This window comes from Dama dama, chromosome X (genome assembly GCF_033118175.1).
Source record: "Dama dama isolate Ldn47 chromosome X, ASM3311817v1, whole genome shotgun sequence".
Classification (NCBI taxonomy): domain Eukaryota; kingdom Metazoa; phylum Chordata; class Mammalia; order Artiodactyla; family Cervidae; genus Dama; species Dama dama.
Window position 1 is genome coordinate 82,395,072 of NC_083714.1, and position 22,168 is coordinate 82,417,239.

Consider the following 22,168-nt stretch of genomic DNA (forward strand, 5'->3'; position numbering starts at 1 on the left):
GCACAGGCTAAATAGTTGTGGCACATGGGTTTAGTTGCTCTGAAGTGTGTGGGATCTTCTTGGATCAGGGATCAAACCTATCTCCTTCACTGACAGGTGGATTCTTTACCACTGAGCCACCAGGGAAGCCCCACAGGTGATTTTAATTGCAACAAAATAATTCAAAGCATTAGCCTCATCTAAAACACAGATGCGGGGATTCCCAGGTGGCTCAGTGGTAAAGAATCTGCCTGCCAATGCAGGAGACAGCAGGCCTGATCCCTGGGTTGGGAAGATCCCCTGGAGTAGGAAATCAAAACCAGCTCTAGTATTTGTGCCTGAAAAATTCCGTGGACAGAGAGCCTGGCAGGCCACAGTCCATGAGGTCGCAAAGAGCTGGACACAACTGAGCACACTATATTACATACTATGTCTTCTATTTCTATTTTTTTGTTGTTGTTGTTATCATTACACCTTATTAGGTAATTCCTCATTATTCCGATCTTCTGTTATTGTTAATAATTCTGTATCTTAAACTTTTTCTATTCAAATTACTGTATACTTTTCTCTCCTGTGTGCACCCAGATTGATACTAAGGATCATGGAAATAACAATGCCCTATAAAGTTTGAAATATGACACAAATATATTCACATTAATTTTAGAGCAGTTCCTTTGAAGTGGGATGGCAAATACTATTACATTTTATACATGAAGAATATGTAAGTGAGTTGTCCAAAGTCATACAGTATTTTTATCATTTGTAAAATGCAGATAACAATAGAAACTACCTCCTAGTGTCATTATAAAGATTAAATGATATAAATTATGTAAAGTGCTTTGTACATGGTAATGGCTTAATGTTAACTGTTATATATATTATACTTGATCTGTAAAGTGCATTCAGTCTGGTGTTTTGCTGAGCTACTTGCAATTACTTATATAGGGCTTATATATTTTTTCAATATCTAATTTTTTTATTTTTAGTTAATGGCATTTGTCTTATCAAGTACTATAGCATAATGACCTAAGACAGACCTATCATATCACATATCTTGTGTGGTTCTCTCTGAGGGGAAAATAATGGCCAGAGTGAGAGCTAACCAAGGTATGCTAAGTTTATGTCAGTATGATGTAATTCTAGGCCCACTGTGGTCACTGGCTGAGCTCTGTGGGAGGAAATCAAATTCCTAAGAATCCAGCCCTAACCTTAAAAGGTGAACCTTCAAATCAGAATATTTCATTGTAAATAGTACATGCAGCTTAAACAGCATTTCTGGTCTCATCAGGTTCAGCTTCCATTAACCACTTTTTGGTCAGGGTATGAGGTGGGAACATGACATTACATAACAGAAAATAAGAGCCTTGATGAAAGTGAAAGAGGAGAGTGAAAAGGCTGGCTTAAAACTCAATATTCAGAAACCTAAGATCATGGCATCTGGTCCCATCACTTCATGGCAAATAGATGGGGAAACAATGGAAACAGTGACAGAGTTTATTTTTTGGGGTTCCAAAATCACTGTAGATGGTGACTGCAGCCATGAAATTAAAAGATGACTGCTCCTTGGAAGAAAAGCTATGACCAAACTAGACAGCATATTAAAAAGCAGAGACATTACTTTGCCAACAAAGGTCCTTCTAGTCAAATCTATGGTTTTTCCAGTAGTCATGTATGGATATGAGAGTTGGTCTATAAAGAAAGCTGAGCACTAAAGAATTGATGCTTTTGAACTGTGGTGTTAGAGGAGACTCTTGAGAGTCCCTTGGACTGCAAGGAGATCCAACCAGCCCATCCTAAAGGAGATCAGTCCTGAATATTCATTGGAAGGACTGATGCTGAAGCTGAAACACCAATACTTTGGCCACCTGATGTCAAGAACCGACTCATTGAAAAAGACCCTGATGCTGGGAAAGATTGAAGGCAGGAGGAGAAGGGGACAACAGAGGATTAGATGGCTGGATGGCATCACAGACTCAATGGACATGAGTTTGAGTAAACTCCAGGAGTTTGTGATGGACAGGGACGCCTGGTGTGCTGCAGTCCATGGGGTCATGAAGAATCAGAAATGACTGAGTGACTGAACCGAACTGAAAGAGAAAATAGGGATGAAGACTGTTCATTATATGTGTCAATTACTCTACAAATCCTTTCATCACTTAAATAGTTCAATAACCAAATACTGAAAATCAGTATTATACTAAAAGTTAGGCATTTTATATTAAATAACAAACGTTGCCCCAAACCTGTAAAATACCTTGCATACAGATATGAAAAAACGAATAAAAACCCATGGCTAACGTAAAAATATTTTGGCAGTATTTGAAGACACAACTGAAAGTTATCCTATAGGAAAGGGACAGATATGGCATGTGTTAAACATTCACTTCATGGCAAATAGATGGGGAAACAGTGAAAACAGTGGCTGGCTTCATTTTTCTGGGCTCCAAAATCACTGCAGATGGTGATTGCAGCCAGGAAATTAAAAGATGCTTACTCCTTGGAAGGAAAGTTATGACCAACTTAGATAGCATATTAAAAAGCAGAGACATTACTTTGCCAACAAAAGTCCGTCTAGTCAAGGCTACGGTTTTTCCAGTGGTCATGTATGGATGTGAGAGTTGGACTATAAAGAAGGCTGAGCGCAGAATTGATGCTTTTGAACTGTGGTGTTGGAGAAGACTCTTGAGAGTCCCTTGGACTGCAAGGAGATCCAACCAGTTCATCCTAAAGGAGATCAGTCCTGGGTGTTCATTGGAAGGACTGATGTTGAAGCTGAGACTCCAATACTTTGGCCACCTGATGCGAAGAGTTGACTCATTGGAAAAGACCCTGATACTGGGAAAGATTGAGGGCAGGAGTAGATGGGGACGACAGAGGATGAGATGGTTGGATGGCATCACCGACTCAATGGACGTGAGTTTGGTAAACTCTGGGAGTTGGTGATTGGTAGGGAGGCCTGGCGTGCTGTGGTTCATGGGGTCGCAAAAAGTCAGACAGAACTTAGCGACTGAACTGAACTGAAACATTCAGAAGTGGAAAAATAAAATGTTTCATGTCTGACAGCAAATTCTTCCTGAATTATTTATCAGAATCCGGGGACATTTGATAGCTGCTCTTTCTTTGTAACAATAAGAGCCCTGCCCTCTGGACTGCTAACTACACAGGATTTTCACCCGGTACAAAAATCATTTTAAAGAAAAAACAAGTGACCACGAAGTAGGAGATCCTTTTCTTTCTCAGTCACAAGACACTTTAGCGGCTAACCTCCTTTCGCTGGAAGAGAGGTAAAAAAATAAAGCCTCTTTGGTGCCGTGAGGAAATCTACGAAAGACGCTGAGTCAAGTTGGCTCCTCACAAGTCCCTCATCACAAAGCCAAAGGGAAAAGTCCTTAACAGGAAAAGACCTGACTGCTCTCACAGGAAGGGAAAGGATTCAGAAGCTCGCGGAAGGGAACGTCATCACCGAGTTCTGCGGCGGCTGCCAGAGCGTCGGCCATCAGTTAGCACCTCCCCTTCCTTCTGGGAGTAGTAGCTAGGCAACCGTGGACGTCTAGGAGAGAGGAGGACTGGCGGCTGCGTTAGTGCCCCTGGCGGCGAACAACGAGCGCTGCAGTTACCTCTTACAGTTTTTACCCTCCCCTCTCTCCACCCCCTTTGCCCCCGCCCACCCCTCCGCCACTTCGGCTCCTCCCTCCTCTTCTCTCTCTTGCTCTCCTTCCTCCTCCGCCTCCTCAGCTCTAGGGCTAGGATATCTATGGGTCGAAACGTGATGCGATGAATCCGAGAAAGACCGAAACTGGGACGCGGAGTGCAGCGGAAGCGGCGGGACTCCTGGGCATGGGGGCTTCACCACAATAGAGACAGCGCCCCCACTCTCCCCCGCCAGCCCCTCTGGAGCGAAGCCCCCAAACCCCCTCAGGAAAAGGATGGCGGCGGCACCTACCCAGATCGAAGCCGGTGGGTGGCTGTGTCCGGGGGTTAAGAGGATGGGGGCTTAGCGCGGCGGCTGTCAGTTTCTTTTGAAAAAGCTTCTATTTCTCTTTGCCTCCCTCTCAACCTCTCCCCCCCCCCCCCTCCTCTTCCTCAGAGCTGTATTACCTGATCGCTAGATTCTTGCAATCCGGACCCTGCAACAAATCCGCTCAGGTGAGAAGGGGAAGGAGATCTGGGAATCTTGGGGAATGGTCCCAATGGGGAAATTGAGGCAGCAGAGTGTGCGGTTTCGTTGTGGTTGAGGTAAAGGCCGGCCTTGAGTAGCTCTACAGCCAGCGGCTGGGTTCGAATTGGGGAGGGAGGAATGGGTGATGGCCCGAGCTGCTCGTCATAATCCGTGTTTCCCTTTTGCTCAGGTGCTAGTGCAGGAACTCGAGGAGCATCAGGTACGTAGCCCCATCGAGAAGAGGTGGGTAGGGTTTGGGTGAGACTGGAGGAAGGGGAGGGCAAGTAAGGGGCGGAGGGCAAGGGCTGGGAGGGAGCCTTGGATCTGGGCACTCATAGCTGTTGCTACAGGGGTGAACCGGCTCCTTCCCTCAAAGGGGGCGGATATCTCTGGGGTCCTAACTCACCCCATTTTATGCCTGTGGGAGGTGGTTTTTCAGGATTTCCTCCTCCTCGGCCTCCCCCCCCCCCCCCACACACACACTCGTCTAGCTCTGAGACAACAGCTATCATGCCAGAGAAATTAAGACGCCAAGGGTCGAGGACCCGGACCCAAGCTGGGTCGGGTTGATGCGGAGCAGAGGCTTGGCCTTTATCGTTGCCCCCTCCACCCTTTCTTTCTGCCGGCCCCCAGCTTATTCCGCGCCGCTTAGACTGGGAGGGGAGAGAGCACCGAAGAAGCTTCGAGGATCTGGTGAGTAAAGTTTTCATTTCAACTCAACCCAACTCTTTCTTCACTCCCTTTCCACCACCTTGTACCCCCAACCTACCCCCGACCCCTCTACCGACGCGGCTCTAGAGCTCCGTGCTGAGCCCATGAACGTCCCTTCCCCCCTCTTGGCGAGTCGGAGAAAGGGTATCTTGCCCTCCCCTTGGCCTCGTTTGTTTCCACCCGAAAACTTTGAAGAATGTGAGTTGGTTATCAGAGATGCCGTATTGTGGTTTATAAATATGTTACAAACATCAGGAAAGGCCCATTGTAGGGGGAAAAAGGAGAGAAACCCGGGGGTTATCTTGGGGCACGTACCAGGACTGACGCTGGCCAATGACAGCGTTGGTAACAGCCGGGAGTTCCGGATTAGTGGAAGAAAACTGGTTTCTGGTTGGTCCTGGCTTAAAATACGGGAACTGAGGCCAGGCTTAGCCTTTTTTGGGGAGGTGGGGGGGAGCAGTCGGGCGGCACGGCGAAGGGGCTTCCGAAGGGGAATTGACAGACCCCGGACTAGGGAAAAACGGCACAATTAAAAATAATAGGGAGCATCGAGCTAATTACAAAACTTGCCAGGTTTAGATAATCGACTGAGGAATAATAGCATAATCATTGTGTATCTCAGATTTTAGAAAATAGTCATTATTAAATCGCGTTTGTGTAGTTAAAATTTCACTAGATAAGAACTATATATTATGCGTTTTTTTGAGGACTAATGAAACACGATTTGGGATTTTCAAGGAGACAACAATGGTTTTTAAAATTTTAAAATAGAATGTACTTTAGTAAAGGACCAAAAGCTTTGGATTGACTGTTGTTTGTCTTATAGATATAATTCATAGTGTAAATGCACCTTCTGTTTGGCATTGACACACACAAAAAGGTGATCCTTTTTATTTGGGGGGGGGTTGTTACCTTATGTTATCCACTGGCACAGTCACTTGGAAGGAAATGGAAGGAGAAAGGCATGATGTTACTAAAATCTAAATTCAGCTACTTTTCCTTCCGATAAGATCCGAATGGAGGAAAATTAAAGAAAGTTGGAGGATGTGGTAGACTCTAAATATAAATAACATAATTTAAAATTTGCTTTCAGCAAGACAATATTTAAATTACTTTGGTGTTCATTTGATTTTTCTTTTTATTAAATTACAAGAATGAAGCCATGCTAATTACCAAATCTAAATTTTTTAGTTTTGCGAAGCACAGAAAATGGTATAATACTTGAGATAAGGATAAACTCCATCATCTGTACTATTATTAAATGGCAAAAATTCTCAGATAGATAAAAATTATTTCTGAAAAACTGCTTGTATTTCCAGTTTATTTAATTTGTAGTCACACCTTTTTGTTGGACTGAAGTCCTGCCAAAAAAGGGCAAAAACAACAATGTCTACCAATATGTTTTAACACTTCATGACTAATGTGGTTTTGAAAATAGTGCTTCATACTAAGGTGTATCGACAAATTTTTTGGTTAACATTTATTTGTCTCTAAGTCTACCATTTTAAGCAAGTAGCATTTTTTAAAAGTAAAACCCTTTTTAAAAATTAACTTGATGTGGTAAAAAGTAAATGAGCATCAAAATTATTAAAAATACAGTCTTCTAACCACACACACATATACACAGAAACACACACAGAGAAAAACAAAAAACTAAACAAAGCCCAGTTTACTAGACTTCCTTTCCTTATATTGTAAAGGCATATTTTCATGTATTTGCAATAAGTATCCACTTCATGCTTTATATTTTCTTAACACTTTTACATATACTTATCTATATTTGAATAGCTATTGTTATTTTAATGGCAAGGAAAGATTCAATTTTATCTAAGTTGCTGTGATTAGAACTCAATTGCTAGTTGAGCATTTGGGTTACTTGCAGTTTTTCACTAATATCTTTGCATAGTTAAGTAGTCATTCTGCTTTTTCTCCCTTTTTTTCCCCAGTTGTTTTCCTGGGCTATATTTCTGAAGTGGAGTTATCAGGTCAGGGGTCTCATCCATTTTATATATTATAAAATTGCTCTCCAGGAGAGTGTACTAATTTATAATCTAACCGTCTAGATACTTAGAATGAATTTTTAAAATCTTTTGGTGGTTTTAATAGGTGAAAATAATCCTCTTTGTTTATTTAATTAGCTGTTTTCTGTTAGTGAGGCTTTAACTTTAGCAAGTTATTTTTTAATTATTGTTAATCCATTTGTATATTCCTGTGTATACATGATTTTCACCTTTTTAATTTATTGTTTTTATAATTCCTTATACATTTTTAATTTTTATATACACAGAATTTCTCTATTAATATTATCCTTAGTTTAGATAGTGTTATCTTCTTTGTTTTTTGCTTAATTTTTATGTTGTACATATAGGCTTTCATTTTTCCACACCAGGATCCAATTTTTCTAGGGATAATACATTTTGATAATATAGTTTTATTTTTCATCATATGTCTGTTCTCTACCTATAGATTTCTTTGTAAGGGGAGATGAAACAGAGCTGAATAAGAATTTGAACAGAAGGAAAAGATGTGGCTGAGAACTGAGTGTGTAGTGTTAGATGGATTGCTAGATTCATCAGTTGTTGATAAAAATGATTTCAAATCTGATGTGAGATTTTGAGTGGCTTCATTGTAGGAGAGATGGATGTTTTTCTTGGGGTATTTTTTAAAGTGCTGTTAGAACAATGGATTTAAACAGTGTGATCTTTGATTTAGCTACATATTTTTTATTGAAATTTAGGACAAAGTGGTATTAATTAGTATAACCTTATATGTTAAATTATATTGCAGAATTTCAAACTTAAATGTACTGGGATATTAAAAGGAAAGAATACAAATGCATAATAAAGAGGGAAAGGAGTATAAACAAGGATATCAAAATAGTGAATTGAAATTGCATAGTCATGTATACTACATACTTGAAACAAAAATCCTGCCTTTCTGTCCATATGAATATTTTTAATTGAATTGTAAAAAAACTATCCTGCTTAGCTTGATTTATCCAGAAGAATACTAAGGTAATATGTTGGATTTCTTCAGCACGTATTACTACTGTTATTATTACATAGTCTAAAAATCCCTCTTTTTCTTTCTTAAATCTGATTTAGTGTTTTACTTATAATTTGAAACACCAGGAAAGGTGCTTTTTTTGTTAAACCTACTTGCAGCCAAATATCAGCATGTTGGGATCTAAAGTGCCTTTTAAAAATGAGTCTTGGTGAAATGTTTGTCAGTATATGTTGAACTGTAACATTTTTTATTATGACATTAGAAAATTCTAAATTAATTTTCAGAGTTTTATAGTGATACAGGGAGAGATTTGAAGTCAGGGTGATTGTTTCTGAAGTTTGATCTGAGGATTTTTCTTTATTTCTGCTTGACTTATTTACAATATAATAGAATTAGATTTGCTTCTTACTTTTTAAGGTAGATAATTTAAGTAATTACAAATGTCCTTTCATTTGTGGTGACCCTGTTGAATTGTTCACTATTTTATTGCTTCCTCCTTGGAGCTTTACTGGGGATGATCATTGGGAATGACAGAGCAGTGAGGAGTGTGTGTGTGTGTGTGTGTAAATGAATAGTTTTTGTTAATACACAAATTTTACATATTGGAAAGATGACTTGGAAACATTTTTAAAGACATACCTTAAGATTTTTGAATCATTTTGTGGGTACTTTTATCATAAGACTGAACCAGAGACATAATTATCTTTAGGTGTGGTGTTTATTTTTACATTTATTCAGCATTTTTCATCTGTAGAATTGAAAGCATCAATTAGTGCTTACATTTGGAGTGGCATAGATTGTATTGCCTTTGTTTTATATGGAAAAGACTTGAAGCAGTTTTATGCTATTTAAAAAAAAAAAAGAAAACTTTATCAAGATTTTAATCTTCACTCGTATCTTTAAAAGTAATACATCTATGGTGATATATGCCATTATAAGAATTTACACCTGCATTTAATATACTTAAGTTTAAAAATGTTTTCACATTATTTCATTTGATCCTCACCAACTGCTTTTAAATACCATATTTGAATTCCAGACATACCTGTATTTTTTTCTCCTCTTACCCAGCTCTTGTTCTCTAGTTACTAGTAATAGCTTAAACTGTCTAGTAGAACTGTAGAATGATCTTTGAGTGCTAGTAGCATGGTTGTTGCATCTCTAAGTGTGGAAGCAATTTAAGCATGTGTGACTTATTAACTGTTATGTGAACACACAGCCATAGTTAGGAACAGAATGCATCGTGGGAAACCAAAAGGCATGTGCTGCTTGACCCCCTTGTACATATAATGCTAACTGATAGGTATGGCAGACAGCAATCAATGTCTGGAAACTGGTATTCTTTGCTACTGATTTGCTTGAGCCACATCAGTTTTAGCTATTCATCTGGATTGATCTTTGGCTTTTCCCCCCACACTTGGGCTCTAGGAATACATTTTCAGTGATTAAAACCCCTTTGGAGATTTCTCATCAGTCCTGGGAGAACTAGTATCTCAGTACAAATGAGATGGTATTAAGTAAATGAAGAGAGTGAGAATTTGGATTGGGTGAATGTTTCTTTTAAAATTTTGTCCCGAAAGAACCTTTGTGACATTTGACTATTAAGTTTAGTTTGTGTGTTTTTGTTAAAGTTTTACTGATGTTGGTTATTGATTGATTAATAAATTTTTTGTAGGGATTAAAATAGTAATTTAAAGTCAATTTAATGTTTATATCATATTTTAGAGATGCTTTTAATTTTTTCAAATAGAATTTTGTGGGTAGTAGAAAAGGCCATAATATTTAGTCATTACTTGCTGAGCCACCCTGGGCAAGTTACTTAACCTCTTAGAGGATCAATTTCTTCATTTATAAAATAAGAACCCCCACCTGTTTTGCAAGGTTGTTATGTGTATCAAATGAGTTAAATATGAAAGAATGCAAATGAGTGCAAATAAGTTGGTTACTACAATTTACTGTATTTTAAAAATAGAACACAGAGTTTGAATGACCAGCATTAAAATCTGAAGAACTATGACCCCAGAATTTATGTTTTCTTAGCTAGCTAATTATCACTACCCAATTTTCCTAGTAATTTTTCTTTTTATAAAGTAAGGGGTATATATAATAGTAACATTAAAAACAGCATTTAGAAAGTGTCAGAATTGAGCCCAAAATGAGTGTTTTTGAAGTGCATCTGTGTTAAACAAAGAATGATTATTATGTCAAAAGATATTTAGTGTTATTTACATTTTTATGAATTACAGAAAATAATTCAGTGTAATACTGGAACAGTATTCACTGATTTTTAAGAAGTGGAAGCTATCTTTTCCCATGTCTTGCAGGGATCCTCAACCCTTCTGATTGATTTCTTCTTATCCTAATCTTATTTTCTACACATGATTGATAATTTATTTCTTGTACTTTATATTACCTTGTTGAACGTGTTTTTCTTATGCCTTTTAGTACCTACCGTGGCGCTTTATAATTAGCTAATTCTTACTTGTTCAATTTTCTTAACTTTTTAAAACAGTGTTTCATGGTATATACTTTTTACATATGCTAATCTGCTAGCTGGTATGGAGTTCTTTTCATTGGACCTTTCTCTCCTGAGAAACTTCTAGAATGTGGTTGGGTCCCTAGTTCTCGTCTCGATGTCATCTGACCTTAAAGTTATAGTACTTTTAGTACTTTCTTGAGGCAGTATAACCCAGAGAATACTTGAGCCCTAGGTGGATTGCTTTGCCTGTTTCATTCCTGAGGAAATCTTAAAACTAATAAAAAGAAAAAGATGCTATGAACTATGATTAATATTTTCAAAAGAAAGTGATAGGAAGTCTTAACACTGTAGCCCACCCTGTTAACCAGTGGTTATTAGTACAATGGGGAGGCCTGTTTTCTTTCCTTTGCTGCCCAGTTTTTCATTTCTCCTTCAAATTCATCAAACATTAAAACTAATTTTTTAAAATTATAAAGGTAATATTGGATTATTGTAGACATTTATATTTTACTGGAATGTATCAAGCAGAAAATGAACTATTAATTTTTAATATTCTCTTTCATTCTTCTTTTTTGTACAAATATGTGCATTTTTTTCCTTCAAAACCAGATGGTACTCCAGATAGTGTTTGATTTTTTTTTTTTAACTTAATGTTATGGAGGTGCATCTTAAACCTTGAGGAGATATATGTACTCGGCACTGTGAAAGTGTTTGCTTTTTGCCTGGAATGCTTTCTCCTTGTCTCTCTTGTTACCTTTCACTTAGAATCCGGGTGTGAAATTAGACATGAACCCCTATCCCCAGGGTGAATGAGGTACTGTACTTTATGCCTTTAGCTTTCTGTACTAAACCTCTGGGCACTTGTAGATTTGATTTGTTTCTATCTATTAGTTTTCCCAACTCGGACTATGGATTCTCTTAGGGCAGCAATTTAATCTCTCATTATATCCCTATACTTTAAACGTCTGAATGAATGGTTTTGTTTTTGTTTTACAAATAATATTAAGTAGCTATCATTACTCCCTGTTTTACAGATGAGGGAGCTCAGAGTCAGAGAGGCTGAATAACTTTGCAGGTCACATAAGTAGGGGCCTGGGGATGCTGGAAAAATTCAAATCCAAGTCTTTTCCCTGTATCACACTCCCAAAAGAAGTAACAGCTGGTCAGTTTTAGAACTTGAGTAATTCAGGCTCTTAGACTTCAGAGTATCATGCTTATCTTAAAGCCTTGCTGTATTTTTCAAAATCTGTTTCGTTTTCTGTCCCTAGATATCAGAAAGTCCTATGATAAACTGCATATGTGCTTTTTCTCTTCCCCCTCCTCCACCAGAAAAAAGAACATTTTAAATCTCAGATAAAATGTTGCATTTTACTTCTTCAGCATATGTTCTCAGTTTCATTCTTCATTTTTCCTGTGTAGTCATGATTTTAGTTAGAAAACAAAATATACAATTCTTTTTTCTTCGTTTTTTAGTTACTTGTCTGATCCTATTATTTCAAAACGCGAAGTAAAATTACTATCATGGCCATCTGAAAATTAGTATTTCAAATATAGCTCTTGGTGCAGGCCTGGCCCCCTGAGATTAGGGACCCTTTGTGTTTTATTCAGTGCCCAGCTGGATTTCTTTTAACTAATTATGACTGGTAGGATCTCTCTGGTCTTCTCAGTTGTCATAATGATTTTGAAATGTGGTAATTTCAGTTGTTAGATTTGCTCTTTAGGTCAGCCAGTCTTCCTGTTAAGAAGGTTTATTTATAATCTAGGCTTTATTTAATTTCTTTCAGTTTATTCAGATTTTATAGTTTTAATTTTTTGTAGTCTTTGTATTAATCACCTTCATTTTTCAGCTGCCTTAATGGGGCAGTAATAGAAATAACAGTGGGCAGAGAGACCCAGATTGCTATTCATTCATTGTGACCATTGGACATCACTTCTCTGAATCTGTTTTTCCTACTCAGATATGGAATTAAGTTAATTATATATAAGGATCCTTCCAGTTCAAAAGTTTTATGATTTAACTCCTTGGAGTTTTTTTTTTTACAAAATAATACAGAAGTTTGTATTATACTCTTGAACTGTGTTTTTAGAGAATGGTTTTCTTCTTCCAATCTGAAAGCACTTGTTCTGTTACTTGTTGGTCATTATATTCCAGAAAGAGAAATTTGGTTAAATAATTGAAATTAGAATGCTTTGAGTTTTAATAAAAAAAATAGCTTTTAATAAGGCATTAATTTCATAGAATATTTTTAATACATACTTTTGATATTATATTTTATTATATATTTCATTATATTCACATGTAATTCTAATATAGAATTTTTTTAAAAACTTAGAAATGTAATTACTGAGTGTAGGTAAGAGTTCCTATGTTTAAAAAGATCACCTTTAAGAAATTCCAGCTTTAATCAAAGAACATGGGTTGAAGTAAACGTTTATACCACTTCTAAGTCCTGAAGTTTGATTTAGAAGAAACCGTTATTTGCAAGAACTGTGCTGATAAAGTCTGGAAGCCTGCTAATGTTATTTAAAGGAGAAGAGCATGTTCAAACTCAAAAGTATTGTTACTGCCATTGTGTTGATAGAATTTCTCTGTGTTCCTCTAGTACTGTTTTATAATCAAATTTTTATTGATTTTAGAGTAATCAATTTTTGAATGGGACTGCCTAGAAGTTGAGTAATTTTTCTGTTGTATAGGGTGAAAAGCAAACTTGTGAACTTTATTTAATAGTTTATAATGCAGATTTTCAAGGGGAAGAATTTGAGAGTAGATGAGCCTTGTTTTAGTTGCTTAATTAATGATTCTGTGTTTTAAAATAATTACCGAGGAAATGATAAAAAGTTTATATAATTGTTGGTGCAGATGTTAAAGAATCCACCTGCCAATGCAGGAGACACACACAAGAGGCATAGGTTCAGTCCCTGAGCTGGGAAGATCCCCTGGAGGAGGAAATGGCAACCCATTCCAGTATTCTTGCCTGGAAAATTCCATGGACCTTGCAAGCTACAGTCCACAGGGTCACAAAGAGTCAGACAGAAATGAGCGTGCGCATGCACACCCATGTGCGCATGTACACACACACACACACCTGAAAATCGAACATCATTTTTTAAAAAATTTGTTTTCATTATTTATTTGGATGTACACACACATCTGTCTTAGTTGCGGCAGGCAGGATCTTTGATCTTTGTTGCTGCATGCGGGATCTTTAGTTGCAGCATTCAAACTCTTAGTTGTGGCATGTGAGAACTAGTTCTCTGACCAACGGTCAAACCTGGAGTCTTAGCCACTGGACCATTAGGGAAGTCCCTAAATATCATTGTTTTTATAAAATGAAGTAGCCAGGGGGCCTAAGATTTCAGTTCAAGACATAATTGTTGAAATATTCAACTTTAAGTAGTAAGGGTTTTTGAAGTAAGATTATATTTATTTTTTGTCCTTTTCTTACTGCTTGATTCTTAATAAAATTTATATAATCATAAAGAAGACATAAATCTGACAGCTTTCTATAAGAGGGTAATTCTCAAAATTCATATCAGAGAACTCCTATTTTCTGGGTATATATTACTGTATATTTCAAGTTCTAGGGTAGTTAGCTTTTTGTAACTCTTGAGATGGTAATGAAATGAGGAAAAGAAAATTGATAGAATAGAAAATACCACTGAAGACATCAACTACCATCATGTGTAAAGCCTTCTTATAACATTTACTTGGTGGAAAATGTTAACAGAAGCCCAGTTTATACAAGACAGTTTTTTGGGGAAAAAGGCACAAACTATTATAGATGTTAATATGCTGTATTTTAAGGCTTTTTTCTTTGTGATGTATATATTTTTGGGAGTATTAATTATATTTGTGTGTAGGCCTATTTAGGAATGCCCTCTTGTGGAGATGATGAATTACAAACTAGGGTTCTAGGATATCAGTGTCTCTGAAAAGTGAAAGTCGCTCAGTTGTGTCTGACTCTTTGTGACCCCATGGACTATACAGTCCATGGAATTCTCCAGGCCAGAATACTGCAGTGGGTAGCCTTTCTCTTCTCCAGGGGATCTTCCCAACCCAGGGATCGAACCCAGGTCTTCCGCATTGCAATAGATTCTTTAAGGGAAGCCCATCAGTGTCTCTAGGTAACAACAACAACAAAAAGGGCTTTTAAATTGAATCATCACCTGCTTTGACTTTAATATTACTTGTATTATTTTAGTTCTATGTAGTTAATTGCTTAGAAACAAACTAGATTTGTATGAAGTAACTGAAAGAATTGGCTTTATCCTTTGTCCCAATCCAGATGCAAATAAAGAGTAATCAGATTAAGTTGCCATTCTTCCTGACCATCATGACAGTTGCGCAGGCCCCAGTGATTTGGGTAGATCAAAATTGGTTTGTGGGGGCTTCTCCGATGGTCCAGTGGTTAATACTTCCAGGGCAGGAGGCATGGGTTCTATCCCAGGTCTGGAACTAAGATCCCACATGTCATGTCCTGTGGCAAAAAAAAAAAAAAAAGGTTTTCGAGGGGGCTTGTAAAAGATAATTGGCAATAAATAATTTTAAAAAGTCATGGTAGATCACTTATCCCCAGATCCTACATACATGTTGGATTGTAGTTCTTCAACCTGTGTTTCCTAAGAAAACAATCTGATAGGAGAAGTATTTTTCCTCTGTGAATTCTTCTGATTTTGCTTATAGGTAGACTTTGGTTTTTATTTATTCATTGATTCAGTGAACCAATATTTATCAAGAAAACACATAATCTCTTCTGCTGGTGATCATTAAGGATGATTTACAAAATTATCTTTTGTACTATATTGTTCTTGATTTGGTGGTAATATATTGATGTGTGTTCTATGTGATGGCAGGTATATATATACACACACATATGTGTTTCTCTCTCTCTATAGCACTTATAAAAATTGGCGTTGTAACTTTATAACTAGATAGATTTTAGGACCTTTTGTCAAGATGAAAATGTAGGTGTTCTTTTTATCTAAGGATTTTTAATATTCTAGTTTACCCTGTTTACTGTTTTAATAATTAGGTATTTGTGAAACACATCCGTAACTTTAACACTAGCTTAGATAAAAAATGGAAACCACTTTTGTTGTTTTATTGTCTCATTCCTGTCTGCATTTGTTAGCCATCTTCAAAAATTGTGTTTTACAAATGAGTTGTTGCATTGAATTTTAAGTACATAGGTTAGTTGTTTAGAACATGGTATATAAAATTATCATTAATTTTATACTCTTTTGAAAACCAATTAGCTTTTTTAGGGAAAGAGTGCTGCTTTAATTAAGCAAATATGTACTGTTAATCCTAAAGGGGCTTAAGTGGGAGTTTTATGGAAGTAATACCTTTGTTTGCATTCTTATCATTTATATAGAACCTAGATTCTCTGATTCTTGATCAGTTTGTCCCTGCTGATCAAGTACTAGTAGAATTTAGCCATCATCTTTGTACTTCTTTGCTGTTTTGTAACACTTACTTGTATAAGATGAACAGCTAAGCAAATGATTTAATCAAAACATGTAAAAGTAAGTTAAACTGCCTTGTCATTTACATGTTAATATTTGCTTAAATGGTGCTTAATTCTTTGTAGCTGTTTCCTAAATTTGGTTGAAGTATTAAATATTTAAAATGTTGTTTTCCTTGTTGTGTACTTTAAAATTGTACTTTGTTCCATATTGGAGCAGTTTGGTAATATCTTTAAACCAAATTTGTTTTCCTGTATTTCATTTATGCTTTTTAGGTGGCAGCCAATGCACACATTCCTCCAGACTACCTCCTTAAAATTTGTGAGCGGATTGGTCCCTTACTAGATAAGGAGATCCCTCAGAGTGTTCCTGGGGTACAGACATTACTCGGTGTTGGTCGGCAGTCTCTGTTAAGGGATGCCAAAGGTAAGATTTTTACAGTTTTTAGAGAAAGGAATATTTTTATGTGAATGAAATGTTCCCAGGCTTTTCTAAATACTAATTTTCTTCTAGTTTCTTATCTTGCCAATCTTGTTTTTATTTTCCTATTATACAAGTAAATTTCTAGAGGCCTAAATGGTGCCCTTTTCTGTAAAACAGTGAATACTGTAGAGGTAAAGGATATAAAATCTCTTTGTAACCCTGTGGAATAGAGATCTCAAAAGATCACTGCTCTGATTAGTACAGTATAAATGTGTAAAATATTCTTTCATTACATTTTGATGTTCTTAATCTTTGAGTCTTGATATTCTAATCACAAGGGGTATTTCATAACAGGTAAATTAGAATTATGATTTGTCAAGATGTTTATATTTAAAGATATTTAAACAAAGGTATCAATCCATCATTTTTCAGTAACAGTTACTCTACTCCACTGTTTTCAGTCTTTTACAGATTTTCCCCAAAGTTGTTTTTTAATTTATTAATTGATTTATGGCTGCACTGGGTCTTTGTTGCTGTGTGCAGGCTTTCTCTAGTTGCAGTGAACAGGGGCTCCTCTCTAGTTGTGGTGCTTGGGTTTCTTATTACCGTGGCTTCTCTTGTTGCGGAGCACAGGCTCTAGGCTCTAGGACTTCAGTAGCTGTGGCACGCGAGCTCAGTAGTTGTGGTACACAGGCTTAGTTGCCCTATGGCTTGTGGAATCTTCCTGGACCAGGGATCGAATCTGCATCCTCTGCATTGGCAGATGGATTCGTAACCACTGGACTACCAGGGAAGTCCTCCCCAAAGTTTTACATGGAACCCCAGTATGTAAATTATATAGATAGAATTTTCTGAACATAAAAATGTGTAATTAGGTGTTAAGGATGCCTTAGTGAATTAAATACTTCAGGTCTATCTAGAAACCAATTTATTTCTGTTTTGCTTTTTTAGCATAATGTTTTTAAAAATCCTAATTCACAAAGATAAATAAATGGTTGCATAAATGATACCAGTTTTTTATTATCTCTTTTATAATTTAAGGAAATTCTTTGATTCAGTTAGCTTGACATCTTTTGGGAGATTGGTAGAATACTTTTGTTTCAAAGTTGAATTATTAGGAATATTTCATATTTGCTTGAATTTTGACATAAACATTAAAGACAAAAAACACAACTATTTTTACTCAGTTTTCATCTGATACATAGTGTTGTTACCTGTTACAGTACTGGCAGTCACTCCATAACATGAGCATACACAAAGTATAAATTTCTGAATGTTACTTGGCATACTTGTGCTATATTCATTTCCTTGCTTATACAGTTTTATATGAGTAGACATGTGTAAGCCTAAAGATCCAGAAGGGGACCAATATAAACTTAAAACCGTATTAATCCATGACATATTTACATAAGATTCAAATATATGTATAATAAGAGCTTTGATTCTAGGTCAGCACAGAAAGTGAAATATCCTGATGATAATATGAAGGCATTGGTGTTTACCTGCCATAATATAGATTATAGCATGTTTAAACATATATGTTACTTTTTTATTGTGGTTTTAATAGTTATAAATGTATTTCAACAAATGAAATTTAAAATAGACATTTGCCTCTGAGGTGCAGTTTAAAAAATATTCTATGCCTTGACTAACTTTTGAATCTTTTTGTGTAGACTGTAAGAGTACACTATGGAATGGCTCTGCTTTTGCAGCTCTACATAGAGGCAGACCTCCAGAACTACCTGTAAATTATGTGAAACCTCCAAATGTGGGTGAGTAATGTCCATGTGAGTTATAAACACATTCTTGATTTGTTCCTTCCTGAACTCATTATAAACCCAAAAATAGGTATCAGAATTAAAATTGAAATGTAAATGAACTGCTTACGTTTTGAGGTGTTTCATGGTTGGTCCAGAATTTTTTTAAAGCATTTTTCTTAAAGCAAATATAATCATAGTTTTGTAAAAGGTGATTTTTTTTTAATTCATTTTCTTTATTCCCCTCCCCTCTCTCCCTCCTCCTCCCTCCCCTGCTTCCCTCCTTTTCCTTTCCTCTTCCATCCTCTTCCCTTGTTTTTTCCCTCCTCTCCCCTCTCCCTCCCTTCCCTCTTAAGACCCCTCCTTTTTCTCTCCTCTCTCCTTCCCCTCCCTATCCCCTTTCCTCCTCTCCCCTCTCTTCCTCCCCCATCCTCCCCGCCCCCTTCCACTTCTTTCCTCTCCTTGCCTGTCTTTTTCTTTCTTCTTAGCAGAAGCATTTCCTTTTTTATATAGTTCAGGTGTTTTTAGCCATATGGAAGTGTATTTACATATTTCTGTGCCAAGCTCAAAGATTTTACAGGGAACTATGTAAAGACAGATTTTAGAAGGAAACAGAAGTATATTTTTCTTATATTTGCTTGCCAAACTTATAATGATACAATAAGTTTTATCTTTATTAAAAGGAAGAAATATCACCCTTCCCATATGTAGTTTACTGAAATTCTTATGTCCTTTTCATATTATCCTGGGTCATCTCTGGCCAGAACATTGTAAAGAAATGCTAGTATGGTTCCTGAGAAGATCTAGCTAACAAAACCATTTATACTAAATTTAATTCTTGCAAAGACTGTATAGAACCAAGCAGATAGATGAGTAACTGCCACTCTGTTTTCCTATTTTCTCACTCTTCTGAACAATTAAATTATTTTATTTAGTGCCCAGTGCCTAGAGAATATTCCTTAAATTCGAATTGAAAAATAAGAATACATAATTAGCTTATAGAACTTATTTACCCAAAGAGGTTAGATAAATTTAGACTAGAAATAATTTTTAAAATATTTAGATGAAGTCATTGATAAAAGATTCATAAGCATTATTAAGATAATTTTGGATTCTTTGATCTATATTGCCAACAGTACTCTTTGATAGCCTGGATTTTACCAGAAAAAGTAGACTACTAGGTTGAGTCTAATTTGACATGGTGTTTTTAACACTTTTTTTCATTTTCCGGGGTAGTTTGTTCACCATCCAGAATTTTCTGGTGTTCACTTTTCCCTTAAGCTTTATTGATTGAATTATATTGAGATAGCTTTTATTATTCATGTATTTATTTATGTTCAGAAGATATAATAGTTTTAGCCACACTATCAATATTGTTTATATGCTTTATTGCTTCCTTCAGTGGTCACATGTGAAGTGTTGAAGAGCAGGCTTTAGAGTATTAGGTTTTCAATATTTCTTTATTCTTCTCTTTTCTTTTAAAAAATTCTAATACTGCACATATGCATTTGAACTTTTGTTGGTTTTTTACAGTAATTGCATTGTAATTGAATTGTTATTCATAATGTTAATTGCTTGGGAATTTTAGTGTCCCTGTCATTGATGCTTTCACATTCTTAAATCTGCCATGTTATTTGAGGAGGAGCTATTAGAATAGAGATAGTTCAAATATGATATGTTTTCATGTAGTATGTACTAGTCAAGATACTTAAGTTCAACATATTTAGAATTCAGAACCTGATAAAAACTCAAGGGAGTTGACTAGGAATAGGAGATCTTTTAAAATTTGTCCTTTGAAATAGTTTTCTCATGGTGGAGTATAGTTTTCCATAGCTACTTTTAAATCAGTTAGTTTTATAGTTCCCCTATGTAAATAAAGCTTAATCATGAAAGTAAGTCTTAAAGGTTTTATAAAAGAATCTTAGCACTAGAAAGAACTTTTATTAATATTATTTCTTATCTTGGTCAAGTAAATGTGAAAAACACTGAGTTTAAAAAAATATGGGAAAAAATGACTACATGTAGGACTGCTCATATACTAAAACGCATTGTGAATCATCTCTTTGGGAGAACATTATCTAAGTAATTTGACAGTGGAAATCCCTTTCCCTGTAACATTCTGAAAGTTTCCTGGTAATAAATTTGGGAAACTGGGTTGTAAACCCCTATTTACAGAAGAAAAATCCATAGCCCAGAGAAGTATGTGGCTGGCGTACATTACACTGCTTGTCTTTCAGTTTATTTCTGAACCATTTCATGGGGCATTCCCTGACAGTCCAGTGGTCAGGACTTTGTGCTGTCACTGCCAAGGTCCTGGTTCAATCCCAGCCCAAAAAAACAAACCAAAACCAAACAGATGTTACCAATACTTTGTAACATATCTATACTTACAGCACTCAGAAGATTGAGAATTAGCCGCATTACTTTTATTTTTTTTTTAAGTCAAGTACATTACGGTGTGTGTATGATTCACATAAAAAAGTTCTCCCCTTTTTTTCTTTTGGTCCCTGCCATGAGGTTTGTGGGATCTTAGTTCCACAACCAGGGATTGAACCTGGCTGGCAGTGAAAGCTGAATCCTAACCACTGGACCACCAGGGAATTCCCAAGTTCTGCCCTTTGAAGTGTGCAGTTCAATGAGGTTTGACAAATGTATACATTTATATAACCACCAGTAGCACAATACAAATATGGAACATTTGTATCACTCCTTAAATGTCTTTCGTGCCTCCTTAGAGTCAGTCCCCTATTCCTCAATCCCTAGAAACCACTAATCTCTATCACTGTACTTTTGCCTTATTTAGAATCTCATCTTAATGCAATTATACAGTATGTAGCCTTTTGTGCTTGTTTGATTTCGCTTAGACCAAATTCTTCTGATTCATGCATATCATTTCACCAAGTTGTATTCTGTTATATGGATATACTACAGTCTGTTTGTTCATTCATCAGTTGATGGACATTTGGGTTCCATATTTTGGCTGTTATAAATAAAGGCCTATAAATGTACACGTTGTTGCATGAACATCTTTTTTCATTTCTCTGGGTAAATAGCTAGGTAGTGGATTATTGGATCATATGGTAAGTGCAGGTTTAACTTTAAGACACTGTCAAATTATTTCGAAAGTAGCTATCTCATTTTGTATTCTACTAGCAAGGTATAATTTTAGGATTAGAATATCAATTTCTATTAAAAAAGTGATATAGATTTTGTTTGGGGTTACTTTGCAGCTATAGATTAATTTTGGGAAAATTAATATCTTAGTAACATTGAGCCTTCAATTCTAGGAGCATAGTATAATTCTCCATTTATTTAGATCTTTTAAAATTTTTCACAGCAATGTTTTATGAAATTTTTCCCTAAGAATTTCCTGGGTTTCTGATGATATTTTAAATTATGTATTTTAAAATTTCAGTTTTCAGTAAATAGAAAATATATATATATATGATATATATATATATATATATATATATATATATATATATCACTAAATCCACAATTCCACTAACTACATCAAATAGCCTCTAGTTTTTTGAGATTCTTTGGGATTCTCTACATGAATGATCATGTTGTCTGCAAATAAAAACAGGTTTACTTTATCCTTTCTAATCTTGTTTGCCTTATGGTGTTGTTGTTGTTTTCTTTTTTTTTTTTTTGCATTGAACTGCTAGTACCTCAAGTACACTGGTGAATTGAAGTGATGAAACTGGATGTCCTTGCCTTGTTGCCATTCTTATAGGGAAAGCGGGCAATCTCACCATTACATATGATTATAGATGCTCTTTATCAGGTTGAGAATGTTCCCTTCTAGTCCTACTTTCTTTAGAATTTTTATTGTAAATAGATATGTCCCACGTTTACAATTTTATTCAGTAATGTTAGAATTTTATTAGTCATTTCTTGGCACTCATTTTAACTGACATTTTATGTAGAATAGTGCTATCTCAAAGAACTTTCAGTGATAATGGAGATGTCCTATCTTGTGATATCGAAAACAGTAGCCACTAGTCACATGTGGCTATTGTATCTGAGGTCTAAGTTTTTGTTTTTAATTTTAGTTATTTTTTTGGCGAGCTTTTCTCTAGTTGCAATGTGCAGGCTTCTCATTGCAGTGGCTTCTCTTGTTGCAGACCACTGGCTCTAGAGCACAAGCTCAGTAGTTATAGCACATGGGCTTAGTTGCTCCAC

General features: G+C 36.1%; 1 protein-coding gene across 4 annotated transcripts in view; it reads left to right on the forward strand.

Moving 5' to 3' along the window:
- The first annotated feature begins 3,706 nt into the window (after positions 1-3,706).
- The window catches only part of BRWD3 (bromodomain and WD repeat domain containing 3), a 136,525-nt gene continuing 118,063 nt past the window's right edge, over positions 3,707-22,168 (forward strand). For 3 of the 4 annotated variants that reach the window (XM_061137254.1, XM_061137258.1, XM_061137259.1), the window contains exons 1-6: positions 3,707-3,936; positions 4,067-4,125; positions 4,329-4,358; positions 4,772-4,831; positions 16,076-16,226; positions 17,897-17,995. In XM_061137254.1, coding sequence (XP_060993237.1) covers positions 3,906-3,936; positions 4,067-4,125; positions 4,329-4,358; positions 4,772-4,831; positions 16,076-16,226; positions 17,897-17,995 — 430 coding nt within the window. In that variant the 5' untranslated portion in view covers positions 3,707-3,905. Of the gene's footprint in view, positions 3,937-4,066; positions 4,126-4,328; positions 4,359-4,771; positions 4,832-16,075; positions 16,227-17,896; positions 17,996-22,168 lie in introns of those variants that run through there. The other variant, XM_061137255.1, reaches the window with a different exon arrangement.